The sequence below is a fragment of the Quercus suber genome, unplaced genomic scaffold (assembly GCF_002906115.3).
Source record: "Quercus suber isolate HL8 unplaced genomic scaffold, Cork oak 2.0 scaffold_14, whole genome shotgun sequence".
In the NCBI taxonomy this organism is placed as follows: Eukaryota; Viridiplantae; Streptophyta; class Magnoliopsida; order Fagales; family Fagaceae; genus Quercus; species Quercus suber.
In genome coordinates, this window is record NW_027069479.1 from 2040586 (window position 1) to 2065080 (window position 24495).

Sequence of the window (24495 nt, forward strand, 5' to 3'; positions counted from 1 at the left end):
CCGGAAATCATTTACCACCGATTCAAACGCAGCCTAAAATGAAAAATCTAACAACGACCCCCAAATAATATTTTTATCTTGAATTTACTAAGGGATAATTATCTTTTATTGTTTTGGTAATACAATCATACAGTGAGTGAGATCAATTCAATTGGTGAGTTGAGCATGGAAGTGACTGCACCTACTTTTTTTTTTTTTTTTTTCCTTTTAATGTATGTTTCTGTCTGTCATGTAAGCGAATGAGAGGTGTGAGTGTCGGCATGTTAGAGTGGAACCCACGTCCCAAAAAGAACATAAAAAAAATCGCCTTCTTTGTTCTTCGTTCCTCATTCCTCACTAACACTTGCACTCACTCTCATCCCATCATCCCATGTGCTCAGCTTCTTCACCTTCTGACTGCCACTCTTTCTCTCTCTCCAACTTCCATGTGCAACATGGAAAGAAACATAGTACTAAACCAGCAAAAATTTAATGCTACAAACCAATGTGCTATGAACTAAGATTATGACCTTCTGAACTTCATTCTCTCTATAGTCTCTGTCTCTATCTTTCGCTCTTCTCAATGGACTCCAGAACTGTTCTTGACCATGTTCTTTTCCAACTAACTCCAACCAGAACCAGGTACTCTTTTTCTTTTTCTTTTTTTCCTTCTACATTGATTGATGTGTGTTTACTTTATGATTGAGAAATGAATTCTTGTCTTATTGTGCTCTCTCTATGGTTTCCATAATTTGTTTAAGATGTGATTTGGTGATTTTCTCTGGACCTTTGAACGAGAAGTTGGCATCAGGGCTTCTTGAACCCTTCATTTTGCACCTTAAAAGCGCCAAAGATCAGATTTCTAAAGGTGGATATTCCATCACTCTGCGCCCAGCTGGCTCTCATGCCTCTTGGTTCACCAAAGCCACTCTGCAAAGGTAAATTAATTCAGTTATACTCTATATGTATGTGCTTGTTTAAATGGTTCTTAGCTCATCCAAAGTCATTGCTCAATTGGGTGTGTAAATTTGGTGGGAATTTGGCCTGTTATGCAAAAAGATTTGTCATGGGATTCAAGTTTTAATTAAGAAAAATTAAGCATTTTGGGTACATTTTTTAGTATTCCAGCTGAAATCATGGGCAGTTTGAATTTAAATGGAAGTTTTGGAATTTGAGTTTTTTTTTTTTTATTTGAACAGTTTTTATGAGTAAATCCCATAAAGTTGTTCTTGTTATCTAGTTGGCTGTTCAAGAATTTTTGGTTTGTGAATAAAAAGTCAAATAGTTGCAAATCATTGGGAATTTGTGTAACACTTGTCTTTTATTTGATTGATTATTTTAGTTTGTTTCTTTGTATGAAACAGGTTTGTGAGATTTGTTAGCTCACCAGAAGTTCTTGAGAGATTTGTGACTATAGAGAGAGAGATTGTGCAGATTGAGAATTCGATTCAATCAAGTGAATCCATAGAGGCAGATGGTACGCTTAGAGATCGATCTCTTGCAATTATTCTTTGGATTTCTTCATGACCAGCGAATCAAGTGAATTCCTATTATCGTACTTTTTATTAAAATGTCAAAGTCAATTAGTCAGACCTTGAACTTCATTGAAGTCTGGTTTTGGTTGATGCCGTTGCTATTCTGTATTTTCACCAAATAGAAGGAAGCATATTTGATGCTTGGGATATTTTCTAACCAGATCTATTGACGTAGACATCCTATAAAAATATTGGAGGAATTTCTTGTTAGTTTTGTAATTTTCTGAATTTACCAGAAATGATTTTTTTCCCCTTGTTTTTGTGTATTTTCAGGAATATTATTTTATTTAAAATCGAATGGTAAAATATTGCTTTGGATATATCTAAAAATATTTTTTCTTGGAAATTAAGTGTTTTGGAGCCTTTAATTTGGCCCCTAACTTGTAAAAAGAATTTGATAAGTTCACTATCAATACAATTTTCAGTCTTTTATTCTGTATTTTTCTGGTAAATATAGGGATTAGTAATGTACTGAACCTTTTCTGGCTATCATCTGAGTCATCTATAAATAGTTTTTTATTAAAATAGGTTATCTTGCAACATTGATATTTTCATAATTTGGAAAACCTACTGATAGCTATTATGGATGTTACAACTTATTGGATATTAAAATATGGTATTGTTTTTAGATTACAAAATGAAAAATTTGCATTGGAATTCATTGCAGAATGTTGGAGGGAAGCACTTTAATCTGACATCAAAATATGAAACCTGAATTATATTTCTTTAACCTGTAGATTGACTCACTGTATGAATGATTTTATCTACAACCTTGTAATTGACAGGAAATGTGTCAGCTGCTGATGGGCATTCCAAAAGATCAAATGCCTACTCCAATGTATGTCATCATTTTTATATTATTGTAAAATGCATTGTTTATCCTTCGAAGTTCTTACAAAGCATTAACCTTTTATTGTGATGGTGCATCTTAGTCGAAAGGTGAATCCAATGGAACAGGCGATGCTGTACCAGAAGAGAATTCCAAGTAATATATCTGGTTTCTATTGGTCACATATAGTTATTCTATGTACTTAATTACAACACTTTATATTCTCATGCATTCATTGTTCAGCTGCTGGTAATGAACAGGATTCACCTTCTACGTGTTCTGGAAAGTCGGAAGGCAGCGCTCCGCAGAGAGCAAGCAATGGCTTATGCCCGTGCCTTAGTTGCTGGATATGAGATGGACTACATAGATGATCTTATTTCTTTTTCTGATGCTTTTGGGGCTTCACGTTTAAGGTATGACGAATGCCAACAGGTGACTGAATCAAATAAATATCTAGAGATTAAACTGAAGAAAAACTGCTTTGTCACAACATATAAAAGAGGGAGTATTAGCAATTTACCACCTTTCATTGGAAAATCTTTCAATTCAATGCGATCTTCTATTTTGATAATGATTTTTACATTAGATATTGACTTCACTTTTAATTGCATGGCTGTATTACTGTTGATTGTATTGTTAGTGAACCACTAATGCTTTGCAAATGGACCTTTTCATTCAAGGTCTGAAATCTTGGTAGCAAAGCTGACGTTGGCTGTCCCCTGTGTTGATTTTCCACTATTACAGGATGTTTCTTTTGATCAAGCATCCTGTCTTTTCAATTATGAGAAAAACATTTGTTAAAGAGCAACCAAATCTTGTGCCCCATTATTGACATGATTTTCAGTACAACATGTAAGAGGGTCAATTTCCCAAAGCGGAATTATACAAAATTAGTCTAGCCTACTACGGAATTTGACATGGAGAGCCTCACTGGCTTGCAGTTGACTCAGAAATAGTTTTCTTTTTATTGTTTATATTAATCAGGCTTCTTTGCCTTATGAAGGTGTAGGAGATTGGAGAACTTGGGCCATTTTTGCCCCTGTAGAATGTAGTTATCGTTTAGTACTATTTTGGATCTTGCACAATATGAATTACAATGTTTCATATCAGTTTTCATTTGCTCAATATTATTTGTATCTATCTTATTTTCTACTGTCATACTTCGGTTTACTAATGCAATTGGTTTTGTTGATTGTTCTGAATGATGCACTAAGGAGGTTTCTAGATATTTGTCAACCTTCTAATGATTATTTCCTCCTTAAAGGACAGTTTTATCTTCTTAAGATATTTTTCCTTATTGCAGAATTCCTGTATTTTCTATTTTGAATTGTGAACATTTTTTTAAAGTTGCCTTTCTTTTTTATTTTTTATACTTTTTGGGGGGTATAGCATTTAAAATATTGGTTAAGGAGTGTAATCTGTGTCTGGTTTCATTTAGGGAAGCATGCATAAATTTCATCGATCTATGCAAGAAAAAGAATGAAGATAGGCTTTGGGTAGATGAAATTGCAGCAATGCAGGCATGCTCTCAGCAAGAATTGCCATACTTGGGAACATCTGGGATCATATTTGCTGGTGAAGATCTTGAAACTAGTCAGAATCTTATGATAAATGTTCACCCAAATGGTCTCTCTAATGGAAAACAGAATGGCTCCATGGATGCATCTGATTCAACTGCAAGTCATGGAAGTTTGGACAATAGCCAAGGTATGGTTGAATATCCAATCCCTCATTATTCTTGGAAAAAAACTTTCAACTTGTGAAAGAATGCCGTAAAAAATTTTTTAACAAGTTAATATTTCATAACATTAAAAAGAAATAAAGAAAAAGTTAAAATTCCAATAACACGTGAAACATGGGTTAATTAAGGCAGTCAGAATTTTGCAGTGACCCTCCTAAAATTTATTTGTCATAGGTTCAGACAGAGAGCAGATGGGGGCGCGGGGGGCATTGTAACTGCATCATAGTTTAAGAGGGGAAAGTGAAATCAACCCTTAAAATAGAATGAAATTCCACTCCACCCCCCTTCTCCCTCTCTCTTGGCTAAGAAACTAAGAACATTAATTAATAAAAAGAGCATGAGGAATATTTATGCCACTGTTCAAGCCTCGACCCTGTTTTCTATAATTTAGATCTACCATAAACTTAATAGATTATGAATTACACTTATTGACATGAAGTTTGTAAGAAAGGAATTTATTTCATCCTAATTCTGAAATATATTTATGCCACTGCTCAAGACTCGTCTCTATTTTTCTATAATTTAGAACTACATAGACTTAATTGATTATGAATGAAAAGAATATATTCCAGCCTAATGCTTATCAAAACTTTATCATTTCCAGGTCCAAGCAATTTTACTTTTAGCATTATATTTATGAATTTGCATTCTCTTATCAATTAGTTTTACCTTTGCCATACTTTGTACAGAAAATGTTTTTGACCATAGCTTATGTTTGAATTGCTAATTACAAAGAAACTAGTTGCAAACCCGTGCATTGCGCGTGATAATATTTTTATGGTGATCTCATTAAATTTATTGTTTTGCAATTTGGACTAATTTAATAAAGAGTAATATATTTCATAATCATATGTTCATTTATTATAGGAACAATAAAAAATGTAATATATATATATATATAAAATTTATGTCGTACCAAAATGAAAACAATAAAGAAATAATTATAGGAATTCAAAAGGCAAGTTAGTGAAAATATTCATTTTTTAATAAAATTTATTTATAATGTTTTTTGTATCATTAAAAAGTACTATATAAAATTTGAAAATTATTCTTTTAGATTTAAACAAACTTTCTCAAACCCTATTTTTTCTACCCTTTAATCCAAAACACCGGAAAACATATCTAAAAAATTAATAAAACTTAATAATGATTAACTAAACCAATTAGGAAAACAATTTGTTGTTGATAATCTATTGAAATTATTATCTTTGCAGAAATTACAAATTCATCCACCAACAAAGATTATCAAATAAAAATCTTAGAATTAAGTTTCTATATATGCATCGTTGTAAAATAAACCAATGGGATAAAGAAAAAGAACTTGTGATCAAGAATTAGAATACCAGAATACCTAAATATAAATAAAAGTCTATAATCTATACAAATTTATCAAAAAGAGGAAAAAATGTAATGTGACAATTAAATCAACAAAAACAAAAAGAACCATTAGCGGAAAAAATAAGTGGTTTAAACAACAACAAAAAAAAAAACCTACCGAAAGAGAAACAAAATTGGGGAGAGAGAGTATTGACCTCCTTTGTCGTGGACAACTTGGAAGGAATAGACGAGGGGTGGAAATGAAATAATAAGAAATTTATATGAAAATTAAGATGGAAGAAGAATGGTGGAGTAGATGAAAGGTTGAACAAAGTGAAACTGTAGAATTTTTAAGAAGATATAAATGAGAAAATTTTAAAAAATCTATAGAGGGAATCAAATGAAAATTAAAAAAAAAAAAAATGATCGTAGGAGATGAAAGATTGAAGTAAGAAAACAATAGTTGAAGAAGAAGAAGAAGATGAAAAGTTGAACAAAGTACAAATTTCATAAAACATAAAATTATAAAGGATGCTAAAGATGTGGTGCAAAAAGATTTTTGTAAACATTCTTTACATGCCTCAAAAAATAAAAATAAAAAGGCTATTTGTTATATTAGGAGTTGAAAAATGGGGACAGATCTTTAAGAATATAATAGATCATAATTAATTTTACTCACCAAATAGAAATATAACCAATTTTTCAGCAGAGTAAATCTTAAAATTTTCTCTCCTTCCATTGTATTTTTTTTTTTTTCTTCTTTCTCATCACTTAAAATACAAGAGAAAGTTAAGTATCTTTGCCATAGTACCACTAAAACATCAACAAAAAACCAAATCCAAAATTATCTCTTCCACATAACAATAATTTTTATATAGTTATTATTCACACAACATGCTGATTAAGAAAAACGAAACAACAAACAAAACAAATTAGAGACAAAATTACAACTTACAATAGCCAGCTATATTGATAGAACTAAATTAAAATAAAATATATCTAATTAGGCTTTTTTTTTTTCTACATTCCATCACAAGCAATGAAATATAGGAGAATAAATGGGTTCAAAAAAATAGAAGGAAGCAAAATAAATACTATGGAAACTACCAAAAATAAAAATACACCATCACCACATTCACAATAAAATAGAAGAAAAGAAAAATAAATTAATTTAAACCATGAATTAAACAAAGGATACCCATAACTTGCATTAACATGCATGAAGGCACGGTGGATGGTTCACTCTAAATAATGTGAAAATTTTGATAGAATTTAGTAAAGAATAATTCAAAAGTATTGTAATTGAAGGAATTTTACCTTAAGAGATTGATATACATTTCTTTGTAAACAATGTCTTTTGTCTAGACTTGCCCTCTAGAAAAGCATGTACATTTCATTCAGGGTGTCATACCCGTGTCGTATAATAATTCTTCAAAAATTGTTCATGTAGTTCCTATGATCTATTCGCATATAAAGACACTTTATTTGTACTTGGGAGTTGCTCTATTTATATTGGCAACTCATCAGTCATCATCATAGAAGGCAAAATTTAATAGTAATATATCTTTAGATATGTAGATCATACATCATTTGGGGTCCCTCCTCATAAATGTTAAGATATAAATCTTTGTAACCAATAAATGGGTAAAGATTATAATGATTAGGGCAATTTAAGGATTAGTTTGTGGCTTAGTACCCGCTAAAGGGAAAAAAGAAAAAGAAAAATAATGTTACTCTAGGAAGATAGATTTAACAAAGGAAAGATTTGAGGAGGCCATTTTGCATTTAATTATTAATGTAGTGGTTTATATAATCTTACCACCAGCCTATCAACTTAATCATAATGGAATATTAAACATTTATATTAAAGTAGATAATATGTAAAGACAAAGTTATATGTAAGGTTAAAACTGCCTAAGATGAATGTGTAAAGTCAATAATCTATTTGTATATTTTTTGTAAAAGAAATTAAGAATAAAAAATAAATAAGTAAAATAAAGATTATATGGTCAATGACATGGCAAATGAGGTGGCACAACAAGAGTATAGCAACAATAAATACTACGATTTAGCTTTTAGAGATATATATATATATATATATAGATATAGACCAGTAAAGATTGTTCTCCTTTGTCGGTAACTGGTACATCTTTGAATCTGAAATATGCAGAAAGTAGCTTGCCAACATCATCTCAAACACAATCAACAAATGGGAGAATTCAAGCACCGATGACATGGCCAAACCATGTTCCTCAGTACATGCACAACTTTCAAGGTCCTGTATTTCCACAAATGCCTCCATATCCAAGCTACCTTTTTCCTGGTATGCAGCAACATGCCTCTTCATATTATCCAGGCAATATGCAATGGCCTTCAAATGTCGAAGATTCTGGTCATGTTCTTGATCAAGAACTAGATGGACATCGGAATCACAAATCATCTAGGAATAAAAAGAAACATTCACATGGAAAAGTACTGGAAACTTCAGAGCAAGATCGCTCCACCGAGCCCAGTGACTCCAGTTCTGAGAGTGAATCAGATGAGGATTTGGAGCATCATAAAAATTATTCTTCAAAAGAGAAGCCGCACAAAAAGAAGCATGGGAAGAAGTCCTCAAGAAAGGTTGTTATCCGCAATATCAATTACATAACCTCTAAGAGGGATGGAGAGAATACTGGCTCAGAGGGGAATTCATCTGATGAGGATGAATTCATCAATGGGGATTCAATCAAGCAGCAAGTAGAGGAAGCAGTTGAATCATTGGAGAGAAGGCATAAATCAACCTCACGTCGTCATAAGAAACATGGAGGGGTCAAGCTTGCTGGCATTGCAGATGGTCCAAATGATGCTGCTGATCAGGAAATTAAGAATGGTGCTGCAATTAACTCTGAGGGAGGAAAAAGAACTGACCCCTGGGGTGCTTTCCAGAGTCTTCTTATGCAAGAAAAAGAGTCAGATTATTCTGGTATAGAGCCAAACTCTGTAGATGTTCAGGAGGAATATTTTACAAATAAGAACTCTGAAGAGAGAAGTTCATTTGCCTTCAACCTGGAACAAGAGAAAGTTATTAAGCAACAAACTATATCGAGTGATTCCTTTGTTGTAACAGAGAGGAATACTGGAGTGGAGGGAAAAACTCACATTGGGAATTTTGAAGTTGACGAGAATGCAACTATTAGGAAAGCAGATAGCACATATGAGGAGGAGTTATTTTCACACAGAATTGAAGAATCAGGGAATCGTCCCCATGCTGTTATATCTGATAGTGCTGCTGAATTTTCCATAACCAAATGTCAAGAAGAAGGAGATTGGTTCCTCAACAGCCAACCAGATAAATCAGCACATCAGGACGCAAGCAAAGATCTCAAGATGTTTGATGGTGTTTACGCTTCATCAGTAGCTGTTGATGTTCATGCTGGAAAACATAAAAGCGATGTTTTAGCTGATGACTCTTTCATGGTTCAAGCTCGATCATTTGATAATCAACTTGATTCTCAGTTAAGGACTGACATAAGCATGGTTCCAGAGATTGTTGGAGATACTCAATATGAATATGGACCACCAGAAATTTCGCACAACAAGCCTGAAGTCATTGCTACCCATGAGCCAGATGACCTTTACATGCTGCTTGATCGTGATTCAGCAACTGACCATGCTGTGGCATCATGGACTCCAGAAATGGATTATGAAAATAGCTTATTATCAAATGAAGTCAATAACAGGCATTCTATCAGTGAAACAGCTGGCGTTGTTGATGATAAGCTGCCTCCTAATAGTAAGAATGCAAAAGCCAAAAATAGTGGAACTCCTGCAGGAAAAGTTTCAGGTAAAGAAGCAAGGTCTAAACTTTTAAACGGATCCCTTGGAAAAAGCAAATCTGACATCTTATCAAGGAGCAAGAAGCCAACTTCTGTAAGCAGAACAACAGTTCCAAAGAGCAAATCTGAGAAGGTATATCACAAACATTCAAGGTCCAATTGGTTCCCAGACTGAATGAGAGAAAGAAAGGAAAATATGACAGTTTCCTTTGTTTACTGTAACTTATAAGCTTTTCCTTTCTTTTGTTTCATTTATTTCTGGGAACCAATGTGTACGGGAGCTATAAATGTCCAATAGAATTTGAAATTGCTGATAACGTTTGACATGGAATTAGACCCAAGTACATTATGTTTCGCTTATCATTTGGAATTAATTTCTTTGGGAAGACTTTCCTAGAGCATGGAGATAATCTTTGAGGAATCTCATGAAATATTGTTTTTCCTTCCTATACTCCAGTCATTTTGGATATGGCTTGGATATTTGTATAGCCCCATTTGTCTGTGGATATGTTCTTTTAAATTCCACAGAATGTTCCATTTTCTTGAGATTTTTTAAGACCTTTAGCTTTAGTTACTTTTTGATTATTATCATTTAACTTGTTCTTTCCCTTTTCTTTTATAGTGATTTTATTCACTCTCTTTTTGCCCCATTTCCAATAGGAAGAAGAGAACAGGAGGAGAATGGAGGAGTTAATGATTCAACGCCAGAAGAGAATTGCTGAAAGAAGTTCTTCAAGAGGATCTAGTACAGAAACAACCAAAAGGACTGCTACAGTGAATAAAACTGCAGTGACTTCTGTGAAGAATGAGAAATCTAATATTCAGACCCCAATCCAAGAGACTAAGAAACCACATAAGCCAGTCCTAAGGAGTTCCACCATGGATCGCCTTGCAACAGCACGAACAACTCAGAAGGTCTCATTGACTCAATCAAAATCGGACCAGCCCAAAAAATCAACATTGAAGGCAAATGGTGTAGCTGCAACTAACTTACCAAAGAAGACTGCTGGTGCTGAGAATAAGAAACCAACTCCAAGCACACTCAAACCTTCAGATGAGAAAAAGGACCCCAAGAATTTAAATCAGATGCTTTCTTCTGACACTGATGTCCAAGCAAAGGATGGCATGGATTCTGTAGCTGAATTTCCAGTGAAGTCATCGGCTGCCCAGGTAACTCAAACTGATGATGCCCTTGATCTGAAAGACATTAAGCAGCTGCACACTACTGCTTCTATTGAGAAGAATGAGGAAACTGTGAATTCACATAGGGATATCTTGGATGATGGGAACTGCAATGGGAATTCACTCAACGTGGCCTCATCTGTGCCTGCTAAAGATCATATTCTAACAGTTGCTCAGCAAGAAGGTAATGTTGACAGATTATCTCATGCATATTCTGTTCAAACTGAAGGAAAAACACTTTCTGAAGGTCCCCATGAAATAACTATACATCCTATGCCACCATCACCTGACAAAGTTTTGATTGCTCCTGCTGAGAATCTAGAAGCAAATGGTGCAATAAATGAAAACTTTCCAGTCACGCCTGAAATTTCAGAGATAGAGATCTCAACTCCACCACCAGGTAATGGAGTTTTAGAGTCAAACCATTCCAGGAAGAAGTGGGACAGCGATGAGAATTCTACTAAAGCCACCAAAGGATTTAGAAGGCTTCTTATGTTTGGAAGGAAAAAGGCTGAAACTCACTCATGAACTGAACATATGTTTTAGTAGGATTTGAACTCTTTGCTTGTGGCTTTCGTGTTCATATTATTCCCCAATGCCTCTGGTTTAGATTATTGGTTATTCAAGAGCAAGAGGTAACTTACAAATAGAATTTTGTTTGATCATGCACAGCTGATGTGTGCCATGCAGCTGTTGAGCAGAAGAATGTTGATAGCATAATAATAAGGCTTCGGGTTTTGCTGCCATTGGAGGATTTGAAATGTTTATTTATCCAAATTTGTGTAACATATGGAGGGAATAAACTGGTAACCTCTTAATTTGGTATACCTTTTGATTTTGCTTTGATATACGCTTGGGAATCTTTTTTGTATTTGTTTTGATTTTATTCAAAATTCTGTTGTATGTATTACAAAGCCTTGTAATGATTCATCCTTGGCATTCTTTATTCCTTTATTAATTACTATCTGTTGGAAGAATTTATTTTGTCATTCTGCAATGCACTTATCAAAATGATTTTGTCCGTCTGAATGTGTTGGGTTAAAATGGGTTCATTTTTTTTTTTCCATATATAAATCTCAAGTTAAAGGATATATTTTGTCATTCTGCAATGTGTACTTATCAAAATGATTTTGGCCAGACGACGAACACATTACTACCACTCATGCTCATCATGACATTCTTCTTGAACCACCCTCTTCTCTTCAGTATAATCCAAACAGTTCGCCTTAAAATTCTCAAACTTTGTAAACAATCAACAATTGTAAATTTAAACTCTAAATATTTCTGTTGAAAACACTAAAAGATGCTAGTTGAGCTAAAAAGAATCTTGATTTGTAAGTCTAAAGAAAAATTCATTGAATTCATCAATGTAAAACATATTAAGAAATGAAAAAATAATAAATAATTTTATATTAACCAAAAAATGCTAATAAAAAATTTTCAACATCTCCATCTATTCTGTTACCACAGTCTTCATTTTGGGCTCTTCATATAAAATGTTAATAAATTAAAAAATTGTTCTATGGTGTAAACGTAGCATTGCATAGTGCACTAACTTTGTTCAAAATCCCAAAACGTAAAATCAAGTGCGTGTTCTTTAGCTATTTCACTTATCAGTTGGCGCATCTCATCATAAGATATTACAAGTTTGCATAGGTTCTGCTTTAGCTGAGAAGTCACAATATTTTCAGGTTGTAATTCAACATTGGTGGTCTCAAATTCACAACCATAACGAGCTCTAAAAAAATGCCGCAACAAATTTAGCTCTGGCAACTCACCACATCTTGAGGCAGCAAAAATCAAATTCGCCAAAGCTTGGCGAACATCAATTGGCAACGATTGTACGTCCCTGCATTAATAAATCAAAGCTTTAGTCACAAAATTTTAGGGTCGATTTTTAACAAGTAATCCAAGGTATATATATAATTGAAGAACCTCTAGATTGAGAGATTCCTATGTACCTCTACAGTTTAATAAAGTGAAGTCATAGTCATAGATAGGTACCTTTGTTCGCAAAGGTGGGGGAAATTAGTGATGATGCATTCACAGAAATCATTAATTTGATCATATGCGGCTAATAGATTCTGATCCTTGAACAGTCTCTCAACCTAAATATAAATTCATAGAAAAAAAAAAAAAAAAGCATTTCTGAGTTCAGACCAAAAAAAATAAGTCTAAAAAATTTAAGATTATGAATTATAAACATAAAGAAGTCCAGCATAGGACTTTCCTCGGGGAAAGTTTTTTTTTGTTTTTTTAGTATATGATTGTAAATAAACAAATAAATTGAAAAAGTAATCCAAAATTAATAAAGTATAATTTTTTTAAATTGCAACAATATAATTCGAAAATAAAGAATAAAATAAAAATAAAAACTTAACGTCACTATACATAATAAAATATTAATTAAAAAAAAAAAAGGGTACCCTGGCAAAGGTTTGATCCAGCTGGCCAATCCGGAGGAGTTGAGCAATATCAGCACGTGATTGTCTTATAATTGAATCATTCCTTTTCTTTTGGGTGGTTATACGAAGTTGAGCCTTCTCGATCATATGCTTGCTACAACAAAAGCATAAATGTTTGTGCTTTTTAAAGACAAGTAAAAGAATGAATCGAATGGAAAAAAGATCAAACTGCAGTGCTATTAAAACAAATACTGAACCCATCAAAATAAAAAATAAAACAAATTTAGTCACAAAATTTTAGGGTCGATTTTTAACAAGTAATCCAAGGTATATATATAATTGAAGAACCTCTAGATTGAGAGATTCCTATGTACCTCTACAGTTTAATAAAGTGAAGTCATAGTCATAGATAGGTACCTTTGTTCGCAAAGGTGGGGGAAATTAGTGATGATGCATTCACAGAAATCATTAATTTGATCATATGCGGCTAATAGATTCTGATCCTTGAACAGTCTCTCAACCTAAATATAAATTCATAGAAAAAAAAAAAAAAAAGCATTTCTGAGTTCAGACCAAAAAAAATAAGTCTAAAAAATTTAAGATTATGAATTATAAACATAAAGAAGTCCAGCATAGGACTTTCCTCGGGGAAAGTTTTTTTTTGTTTTTTTAGTATATGATTGTAAATAAACAAATAAATTGAAAAAGTAATCCAAAATTAATAAAGTATAATTTTTTTAAATTGCAACAATATAATTCGAAAATAAAGAATAAAATAAAAATAAAAACTTAACGTCACTATACATAATAAAATATTAATTAAAAAAAAAAAAGGGTACCCTGGCAAAGGTTTGATCCAGCTGGCCAATCCGGAGGAGTTGAGCAATATCAGCACGTGATTGTCTTATAATTGAATCATTCCTTTTCTTTTGGGTGGTTATACGAAGTTGAGCCTTCTCGATCATATGCTTGCTACAACAAAAGCATAAATGTTTGTGCTTTTTAAAGACAAGTAAAAGAATGAATCGAATGGAAAAAAGATCAAACTGCAGTGCTATTAAAACAAATACTGAACCCATCAAAATAAAAAATAAAACAAATACTGAAAGAGGTTTAAATACTTTTTTTTTTTTTTTAGAAAGAAAAAAATGGATGTTTTTATAGTTATATTACACCCCCAGACAGGGCGCTAGGTGACAGCCAAGTCAGGGGGTCCTTCTTAGGTGCCGGCCCCCCCTTTACACACCTGTGTGGCGATTACCCACCAAAGATGCCCACTAACGAGGTTTAAATACCTTTATTAGGAAGAAATAATAATAATAATTAGTAAGCCTAAATTACATAGTATCATATAAAGTTTAGGCTTATTATTATTATTGTTATATTTGATAGAATTGTGATTTGACAAATGTCAAAACCTCGCCCATGATTTGGGGGTGGGTAACAGAGGGGTGGATTTTACAAATGTTGAATTAATCTTTATGTCAGGAGAATATTGTATATCCCGATGATATAAAATACCCACACCACCTAATGATCCAATTAAAAAAAAAATCAATGTTTGCATATACAAGTAAGAAAGAGAAAGAAACTGAGAGTCTGGGACAACAAATGTGAGAGAGAAAGTGGCGATCATGTCTGGTAGGCACTAGATAATCAACGAATGGCTGGGTGCAAAGCGATCTGTGGCTTAAGTGATGGTGATGTACCAAATCAAGAGCGAGAGAAATAAAGAAGGGAAGAGAAGTGAGCACAAGTGAGGGATGTGTGAAACTTAGGATTAATTTTGAAGATGATTCTGATTTTCACAACATAGTCAGGTGTGATCCCCCCTTCCCTTTTGACCTGTTCGTGTGCCCCAACCGTGTCCGTACTATATCCAAACCAAAAAATTGATTTTTGGTTGCTGGATACTACTTGACACGATTGTGTCCGTGTTGGCACTACATTCGTTTCAAACACAGTACGTTTGCAAGATTGCCGTGTCCGTGCTTTCAGAAATTACATCCAATAAATTTAAACCAGATTCATTATTTACAGAAAAAGAATTCTCATTTGAACTAGAATTCGTTGACCATCCCCAAAACCATTTTTATGCAAATATGTTGTAAAAAGTAGTAGTAGTACCAAAACTATTTTCAATAAGTCAAAAGATGCCAAAAATTTTTTGTTTCACAATTATGAGGTGGTATGATGTGATTGAAAAAAAAAAAAGAAAAAGAAGAGAAAGCACCAATCCATGTAAACGTGATTTTGCTCATCATAACCCACTTTGTCAAAAGTTGTGCAAAAGAGTGAATTTTTTTCCCCATAACATTACTACCTCTCGAGATGTAGATCACATTACCAACATGGCATATTTTCTTCTGTTTCAAATATTAATACCCGGAAAATGCTTAAAACATACTACAAGTTTAAGTACATCACATTAAATTTTCCAATTAAATTAAAAAAATTTAAACCAATAAATCAGAAATAATGTTATTTTTTTAATGGCAATAAAGTATTTGAATTCAATTAAAGAATGTAATACACAAGGTACTTGACCTAAATTTTATCCTTTTTCTAAATATAAGGTTCACAAACTGAGATGACAAAAAATGTGATTATGAATTTTAATAACATAAAAACTGAATATTTGAATAATTTGTTTGTGTTTAACAAAAATTATAATATATCTAACATTACTCTTAAAACCCACCGACTAATGGGTTGTACATTTAGAAATATAGGTTTGTGTAATTAATTGATCTAGAGTATATATATATATATATATTAAAGAAAAAAGGATTTAGATGGCTCCTAGTCCTAGCACAAGGAATTGTATATACAAGTTGTTGGAGTATTTTAATATTAAATAAATAAAATGAATGAATGTTATAACATAAATGTAAAGATATGGCAGTGAATATGGAAGATGAGGAGTTAGTGAAAATGTTTAATCTCACATTAAAAAGGAGAGAGGCTATTTTATTCCTTTTAACTGTTGTGATTAATGGGCTAAAATGTATTGTGTTGTATATTGAGCTAAATACGCGCGCAAAGGAGAGGTGAAGAGTAGAGGTATCAAAATTGGAAATGAATCAGCCTCTTAGATTCTCCTACTTGACAGCCCATTCAGAGTTATTACCATATCCGTTGGTGAGTAAATGGCCTGAATTAATACTCCATTTTTATTACGGACAATGAAGAGGCATTAACCCACTTAATGGACTATCTATTTGGACCTTTTCATTATTCAGAAACTCCTTATCTCACCATTAATTGTGTAACTCCAATCCATCAGATTAATATCCAACAATTAATCTTGTAACACCCACTTAATCAGAATAATAGACCTAATTAATCAGAATAAATTGGGTAGTAATTTCGTGAGGCCAATTGAGCCTATAAATAGTCTCATTCAGACCCAATCCATGTTACCACAATACACATAAAAAAAATAGAGAGATTCTTGGCAAGGAAGGGTGTTCTTTTTGGTGGAGTTTTGGGCTTGAACACTTTGTGCAGAGATTGTTATAGCCATACGACACTTGTTGGGCAGTTGTATCCTAGGGGAGACAAGTCAAAGACGGTCTGCACCGATTACAAAGTTTAGCCAACCAAGGGCTTGAATCTCCTTAAAGAGAGCGAGTGTCGCGCCTCAGTCCAAACAGTGTTGCGTAATTCCTTTCTTTATACTAATAATATTCAAAAGTACTATTCAGTTTCTCATTGTGTTATTTCCATTATTATTGTGATTGCACAAACAATTTTAAGGAGAGTCAATACATGGAGCCTACACAAGAGAAACCAAATGAGCCTGTTGGAGATCTTAACAAGCCCTTTCGCTTTAAGGGAGCCCACTTCAAGAGATAGAAAGGAAAGGTCCTCTTCTACTTGAGTCTTCTCAAAGTCTCCTACATCCTAACTGACAAAAATCCATCAAAAGTTCCTACCGATGAGATAAGTGAGGAAGAATATATTCTCCATCAAGAAAAAATAGATTAGTATAAAAAAGATGAATATAATTGTCGCTCTTATCTATTGAATTGTCTTGCCGATCATTTCTATGATTATTATGATACAACTTACAATTCTGCTAAGAAAATTTGGAAAGCTTTACAAAGCAAGTATGATACCGAGGAGGCAGGTGCAAAAAAGTATGCTACTAGCAAATTTTTTCGTTACCAAATGGTGGATGGAAAATCAGTGGTGGATCAAACACAAGACTTCCAAATGATTGTAGCAGAATTGAGATCCGAAGGCATAAAGATTGGAAACAATTTGGTGGTAGCTGGCATAATTGACAAACTACCACAATCTTGGAGGGAGTTCCAAAAGATTTTGCGGCACAAACAAAAGGAGACATCCTTGGAGACTTTGATTACACGCATCCGTGTGGAGGAGGAGGCTAGAGGACAAGATGCACTCCTGACACAAGAGAGCAATGATAATTCCACCACTAAGGTAAACCTTATTTTAGCCAATAATAATATGCCCAAAAGTCATTTTCCTAGAAATGGTCAATTGAAGCCTAAAAAGAGAGCCTTTAAAAATAATAATAGATCTCAAGGAAAGGGAAACCTGAATAAAAATTACAATAAGAATCAATGACCCCCTTCACAAGATCAATATAATAGATCCTGTTTTGTCTGTGGCAAGAGTGGGCATATTTCTCGATTTTGCAAATTTCGGAATCGTGAATCTGTCCTGCAGGCTAACATAACCAAAGAGCCTTTAGTGGCTATGATTATAGACAACAATATGGTGCAATATGTTGAAGGGTAGTGGGCAGATTCTGGTGCTAATAGGCATGTCTGCTATGACAAAAATTGGTTCAAATTGTACACTCCTTTTCAAGAAAAAAAAAATTGTTATGCTTAGTGACTCTAGCAAAACCAAGGTTGTTGGGAGTGGTGAGGTTGAATTGAAATTCACTTCTGGACGCGTACTAACATTGAAAGATGTTCTTTACACTCCGTCCATGAGGAAGAATTTGATGTCAAGTTTTTTGCTTAACAAGGCTGGCTTTAAGCAAACTATGGAATCTGATAATTATGTAATCACTAAGAAGGGATTACTTGTGGGCAAGGGTTATGCTTGTGATGGAATGTTTAAATTGAATGTTGAGAACAATAAAGCATCTACCAGTTCAGTTTATATGTTTTCTTCTATTAATTTTTGGCATGCTCGTTTGTGTTATATAAATAGTAGATATGTGGGAATCATGAGTAATTTAGGATTAATTCCAAGACTGTCAAAAGATTTTGAAAAATGTGAAACTTGTAGTCAAGCTAAGATTACAAAAAAGTTTCATAAAAATGTTATAAGAAATACCGAATTGCTTGAGTTAATTCAATCCAATTTATGTGAATTTGAGGGAATTTTAACTCATGGAGGAAATAGATATATTATCACTTTTATTGATGATTTCTCAAAATATACAACTATTTATTTGTTAAAAAATAAAAGTGATGCTTTTGAAAAATTTCAAGATTTTTTAAAAGAAGTTGAAAATCAATTCGGTAGAAAAATAAAAAGAATAAGAAGTGATAGAGGCAGTGAGTATGAATCAAGTGCATTCAACTCATTTGTTCAGTCTTTGAGAATTATCCATGAAACTATTGCACCATATTCACCTGCTTCTAATGGTGTGGCTGAAAGAAAAAAAAAAAATTTAATTGAGTTAACAAATGTCATGTTAATTGAATCTGGTGCACCTTTACATTTTTGGAGTGGAGTTATTTTAACTACATGTCATGTTTTGAATAGGGTGCCACATAAAAAGTCACACACCACACATTTTGAGATGTGGAAAGTACATAAGCCAAAGTTGGGATATTTGAGAGTATGGGGTTGTCTTACTTATGCAAGGCTTACTAACCCTAAAATGTCTAAATTAGGTATAAGAGCTACTACCTGTGCTTTTCTTGGTTATGCGATTAATAGTGCAGCCTATAGGTTTTTTTATCTTGAAAACAAAATAATTTTTTAATCTGGTGATGCAATTTTTCATGAAGAAAAATTTCCTTTTAAATTGAAAAATAGTGGGGGTGAAGAAAATATTTTGTCACAACCTAATTCTTCTACTTCACATTTACAAAATCAAGAAAATTTTGAAATGGAACCTAGAAGGAGTAAAAGAGCTAGAGTTGAAAAGGATTTTTGTCCTGATTATTATGTTTTTAACATTGAGGAAAATCCCCAAAATTTAAAAGAGGCTTTAACATTACCCGATGCTATATTTTGGAAAAGGGCTGTAAATGATGAGATGGAATCTCTAATTTCTAATAGAACTTGGAAATTAGTAGATCTTTCACCGGGTTGTAAGACCATAGGTTTTAAATGGGTCCTTAGAAAAAAGTTGAAACTGGATGGGTCAATAGATAAGTTTAAACAAAAAGCTTTGATACATCTATTAGATTGTTAATTGCTATTGCTGCAATTTTTTATTTGAAAATTCATCAAATGGATGTAAAAATTGCATTTCTAAATGGGGACCTAGAGGAAGAGATTTATATGGATCAACCCGAAGGTTTTGTAGAGCCTGGACAAGAAAGTAAGGTATGTAAGCTAACTAAATCCTTATATGGCTTAAAACAAGCACCTAAGCAGTGGCATGAAAAGTTTGATTCCTACATGATTGAGAATGGTTATAAATCAAATGAATGTGATAAATGTATTTATTCTAAATCATGGAATAATTTACATGTTATTATTAGCCTCTATGTGGATGATATGTTGATTTGTGGCTCAAATATGCATGTTATAAATGAGACAAAAAATATGCTTAAAAGCCATTTTGATATGAAAGATCTTGGTGAGACTAATTTTATTTTGGGCATGAAAATTACAAAAGAATGTGATGGAATATATCTTAATCAATCACATTATGTTGAGAAAATATTGAGAAAATATATTTTCATGATCACAAAAGTGTAGCTACTCCTTTTGATTTTAGTGTTCATTTATTTCTTGTGAATAATGATGATGAGATTTTTAATCAAAAGGATTATGCTAGTATCATTGGTAGTTTGCGTTATGCTACTAATTGTACTAGACCTGACATTGCATATGCAGTAGGGGTGCTTAGCAGATTTACTAGCAAGCCTAGTAAAGATCATTGGCTAGCTATTGAACGAGTCATGAGATATTTAATTGGTACAAAAAACTATGGCTTATTTTATAAAAAGTACCCTGCTGTAATTAAAGGTTTTAGTGATGCCGATTGGAATACTTTGTCAGGTGATTCTCTCTCTACCACTGGTTATATTTTTACCTTAAGTAGTGGTGCTATTTGTTGGAAATCTAAAAAGCAAACAATAATTGCTAATTTAACAATGGAAGTTGAATTAATAGCATTAGTTTCAACTAGTGAAGAGGCAAATTGGCTTAGAGATTTGTTATATGAAATTCCACTGTGGGAAAAGCCAATTCCACCTATATTAATTCATTGTGATAGCACTACCGCAATTGGTAGAGTTAAAAACCGTTACTACAACTGTAAATCCAGACTTATAAGAAGAAAGCACAGTACCGTGCGATCTCATTTGAGTAGTGACATCATAACTGTGGATTATATTAAATCTAATGATGATCTTGTAGATCCATCTACTAAGACCTTGGCAAAAGATAGAGTCTGGAATACATCGAGGGGTATGGGACTAAAGTCCATAGAATCATGAGTCATGTATGAGGATACCCAACCCAAGGACTAAAGATCCTGAGTATTGGGTTCAATAGGAAAAACGAATCATACGATGGTTGTAAGAAATGCACAATTTATTTATTTTAATTATTTATTTTGTAAATAATTTTTTTAATTGTTCATCTCTATGATGTAAGTGCATTTATCCTGTAATGTGGAGAGGATGAGTTAAAAAAACTCTTAATGAAATTTGTAGCTTGTATGAGTGGAGTGTCAGAATTACAGGAACACCCTTGACAAAAATTTCACCTATGTGAGTGTGGGGGTGGGGCCGCTCCCTATGAGATTTGGACTTAGTCTCAAATACACTCATGAAACCAAGATCAGCACACGGCCGTAAAGTGCTAGCTATAAAAGCTCATGTCAATACCTAGGTTATTATGTGTAAGTAGTGACGCTTAATTTTCCAAAAGCAGTCCTAGTTCAAGTCGGAGACCACTACGACTCTGGAGTTGAGATCGCTGTTTTAATAAGTGAAGGTTCAATGCAAAGCACAACTTCATGATGCATAGTGACCCGTCTTTGTCTAGTAATCTCTCTTTAACTAAAAAATTTAATATTAAAATGAGTGGGGGATTGTTGGAGCATTTTAATATTAAATAAATAAAATGAATGAATGTTATAACATAAATGTAAAGATGTGGGAGTGAATATGGAAGATGAGGAATTAGTGAAAATATTTAATCCCACATTGAAAAGAAGAGAGACTATTTTATTCCTTTTAATTGTGGTGATTAATGGGCTAAAATGTATTGTGTTGTATATTGGGCTAGATACGTGCGCAAGGGGGAGGTAAAGAGTGGAGATATGAAAATTGGAAATGAATCAGCCTCTTGGATCCTCCTACTTAACAGCCCATTCAGAGTTATTACCATATCCGTTGGTGAGTAAATAGCCTGAATTAATACTCCATTTTTATTATGGACAATGAAGAGCCATTAACCCACTTAATGGACTATCTGTTTGGGCCTTTTCATTATTCAGAAACTCCTTATCTCACCATTAATTGTGTAACTCCAGCCCATCAGATTAATATCCAACAATTAATCTTGTAACACCCACTTAATCAGAATAATGGACCTAATTAATCAGAATAAATTGGGTAGTAATTTCGTGAGGCCAATTGAGCCTATAAATAGACTCATTCAGACCCAATCCATGTTACCACAATACATACACAAAAAAATGATAGAGAGATTCTTGGCAAGGAAGGGCGTTCTTTCTGGTGGAGCTTTAGGCTTGAATACTTTATGCAGAGGTTGTTCTAGCCATACGACACTTGTTGAGCTGTTGTATCCTAGGAGAGACAAGTCAGAGACGGTCTGCACCAGTTACAAAGTTTAGCCAACCAAAGGCTTGAATCTCCTTAAAGAGAGTGAGTGTCGCGCTTCAGTCAAAACAGTGTTGTGTAATTCCTTTCTTTATACTAATAATATTCAGAAGTATTATTCAGTTTCTCATTGTGTTATTTCCATTATTATTGTGATTGCACCAACACAAGTAATAAAACAAATGCTCTAAAAAAAGCCATAAAATATATAATGGTTTTAAGCTCTCCTTGTATACAACAAGAAAGACTATCCTAAATTCCTAAGTCCGTAATTACAATGTCAACAAGAAACAGGATTTCATATTGTCCTGTGATAAGGATAAAATTGTAAGTATGAACACTCACTAATGGGAAGGCATGGAGCGACGTTCCAAACAAACCTGTCAGTTTTACTTGCGCCCATTAACGAGTGACAATAGTAGAAGTCTACAGCTTTAGGCTAACGAGGTCAATTGGAGGAAAATTTAAAGCTAACACCACTAAGCTAAAGGAGATACACAAGACTGACGACTCTAACATGATCTTGGCTTGGCCTCTACGCATGCATGTATAAGGAAATATCTTATGCCCCACGCTCAGTATTAGTCTCCTACAAGGAAAGAAGTCCGCAATATACGCTTATAAGGATTCCTATAAGAAAAAGACTTCTAAACCAAGAAAGAGATATCAACCCTCTATTACTATAAAAGCCTCAATACCCTCACAAACTAAGATACGCATAATTTACCCTCGCTTTAGCACTCTCAAGTTGTGAGAAAAGTTCTAACTTAACCTTCGGAGGGTATTTAGCCGGCACTCCACCGATACCCTTTGTTAGGTCTTCTCTTTTTGTTGTGTAGGTGTTATTTCAAGCGTGTGAGAACCATGTGGCTCATTGGTGATTTTTCGGTATCATCATCCTATATATAAACCATGCACATGGGTTGGGTTGTAGAAGAGCAACAAAAAAAAAAAAACATGGGTTTAGGGTAGGTTTTGGCATAAGTCATGACATTTAATTCCTAAATCTACCAACTTTGGACATGTGAATATATATATATATATATATAGTGAGTAACCACCAAAGAAATCAATGTGGTTTGGTTAGGATTACTCCAATATAGTTTGGTAAGAATTAGGAACAACTTTAAGGGAGTGGGATAAGGCCATAGACTCATACTAGCTAGGCTTGAGGAAACTTTATGAACTCACCTACATCCTACTGCGGAGTGCACATTAAATTCATCTTAGGAGTTCGCTAGGCTTACTTCCAAGTGATTTTGATGGGCTCTAGATCCTGGATTCAACTCTCACAATAGAAAGAGTCTACAGAGTCTGGATTGTTGGTGAAACATTGAGAACCTCGTGTGTTTGAGATAGCCACAGTTCACCAAACCCTATTGGTACTATGATCACGTTTAGGTAGAAAAGTGACATTCAATCCTTTTCTCATACTTTTTTTTTTTTTTTTTTTTTCAACTAAAAAGTTTATATATAGAGTTTGAAGAGTATATTGGTAAAATGTTATTTAATTAAACATGTCAGACGGGTCAAACAGGTTCCATGAGTTGAACATTAACTCATCCGGTTTATTAAATAGGTCAGTTGTATCAACCAAAATATGATACGAACCCATTATCTTTAACCTATTACTTGTTAATTTCGTGTTGTATCGTGTCGAGTTCACGAGTTGTGCCCAATTTTTCCACTCCCAGACATAGCAATTAAAAGAATAGACATTATAAACAATATAAAATTCTAGGAAATTGTTTTAGAAGTCCATGTCTCCATGACATTAAACTTCAGCCTAATCATGATCAGATATGCACAGAATGTTTTATATACATAAAAGTTATGAGGATTCCTATGTTTCAAAAATCCCATCCAAAATACCTACATCTTCAATTCTGAAAATTTATTCATATACTCAACCAAATCATTCCTATGTAACTTCCAAGTTGTTCAGAAAAGGAGAAGTAACATTTTCCAGATTGCCTGAGAGCCTAAAAAATGCTTCTCATTACCCATCTTTTGCGGTAATCATTATAACAAATAACGTCAATGGGTGTTTTACTCAAATTTCCTCTTATAAAATTTCTTAAACAAATATAACAGGGCTATATATAGTAGAGTTATCATTAGCTAGCAAATATATAACTGCAAATGTGAGATTGGTGACAGATCTTAAATTCAATTCCAATGTAGGGCCAAATTGCAAAACAAAACAAGGCCCACAATATCCAAAATGCTTCCTTTCTCCAGCATATTCAACAATATAAAAATTTTCCATAAGGCATTTTGAAGTGCAATCCGTAGTAGTTAGTAGCCCCCAAAACCCTCCCAACCTAATTAAGATGGAAAACTCAGGTGGTATATATGTTTGGAGTGGAGGAAAGAAGAGGGGAAGATGATTAGAATGTACTAAAATTTAGTCCTTTTCCATTCTCTTCCTCTATTCTCCCTCGTCTCCCTCCATCCAAACATCATCCAAACATAAAAGGATCGATGATTTAATTTCCGTTCTCTGTCTGGAAAGCTGTGACCAAATACAGTAGGTTTAAGCTTTTTATAACTTTGTTAAATTAATCTTGCCCACGACCATTATTTGTGAAGTCAAATTCAAAACATGCCTAATGATACCTTAGATAAAATATATGATGAACAACCTTCTCAAAATAAAAAGAAAAATA

General features: G+C 33.4%; 1 protein-coding gene across 2 annotated transcripts; it reads left to right on the forward strand.

Annotated features, from left to right (window-relative positions):
- The first annotated feature begins 270 nt into the window (after positions 1–270).
- LOC112040629 (COP1-interacting protein 7) lies at positions 271–11378 on the forward strand. Of its 2 annotated transcripts, XM_024073512.2 has the most exons (9): positions 271–621; positions 741–917; positions 1344–1456; positions 2300–2352; positions 2447–2499; positions 2604–2756; positions 3782–4050; positions 7572–9352; positions 9880–11378. In XM_024073512.2, exons 1-9 carry the CDS (start codon positions 563–565, stop codon positions 10927–10929), a joined length of 3708 nt encoding a protein of 1235 aa, XP_023929280.2. In that variant the 5' UTR covers positions 271–562; the 3' UTR covers positions 10930–11378. The 2 variants fall into 2 exon arrangements, with proteins under 2 accessions (XP_023929280.2, XP_023929281.2); XM_024073513.2 differs by lacking the exons at positions 271–621; positions 741–917; positions 1344–1456 and having other exon boundaries at positions 2337–2352; positions 2587–2756.
- The last annotated feature ends 13117 nt before the right edge of the window (positions 11379–24495 follow it).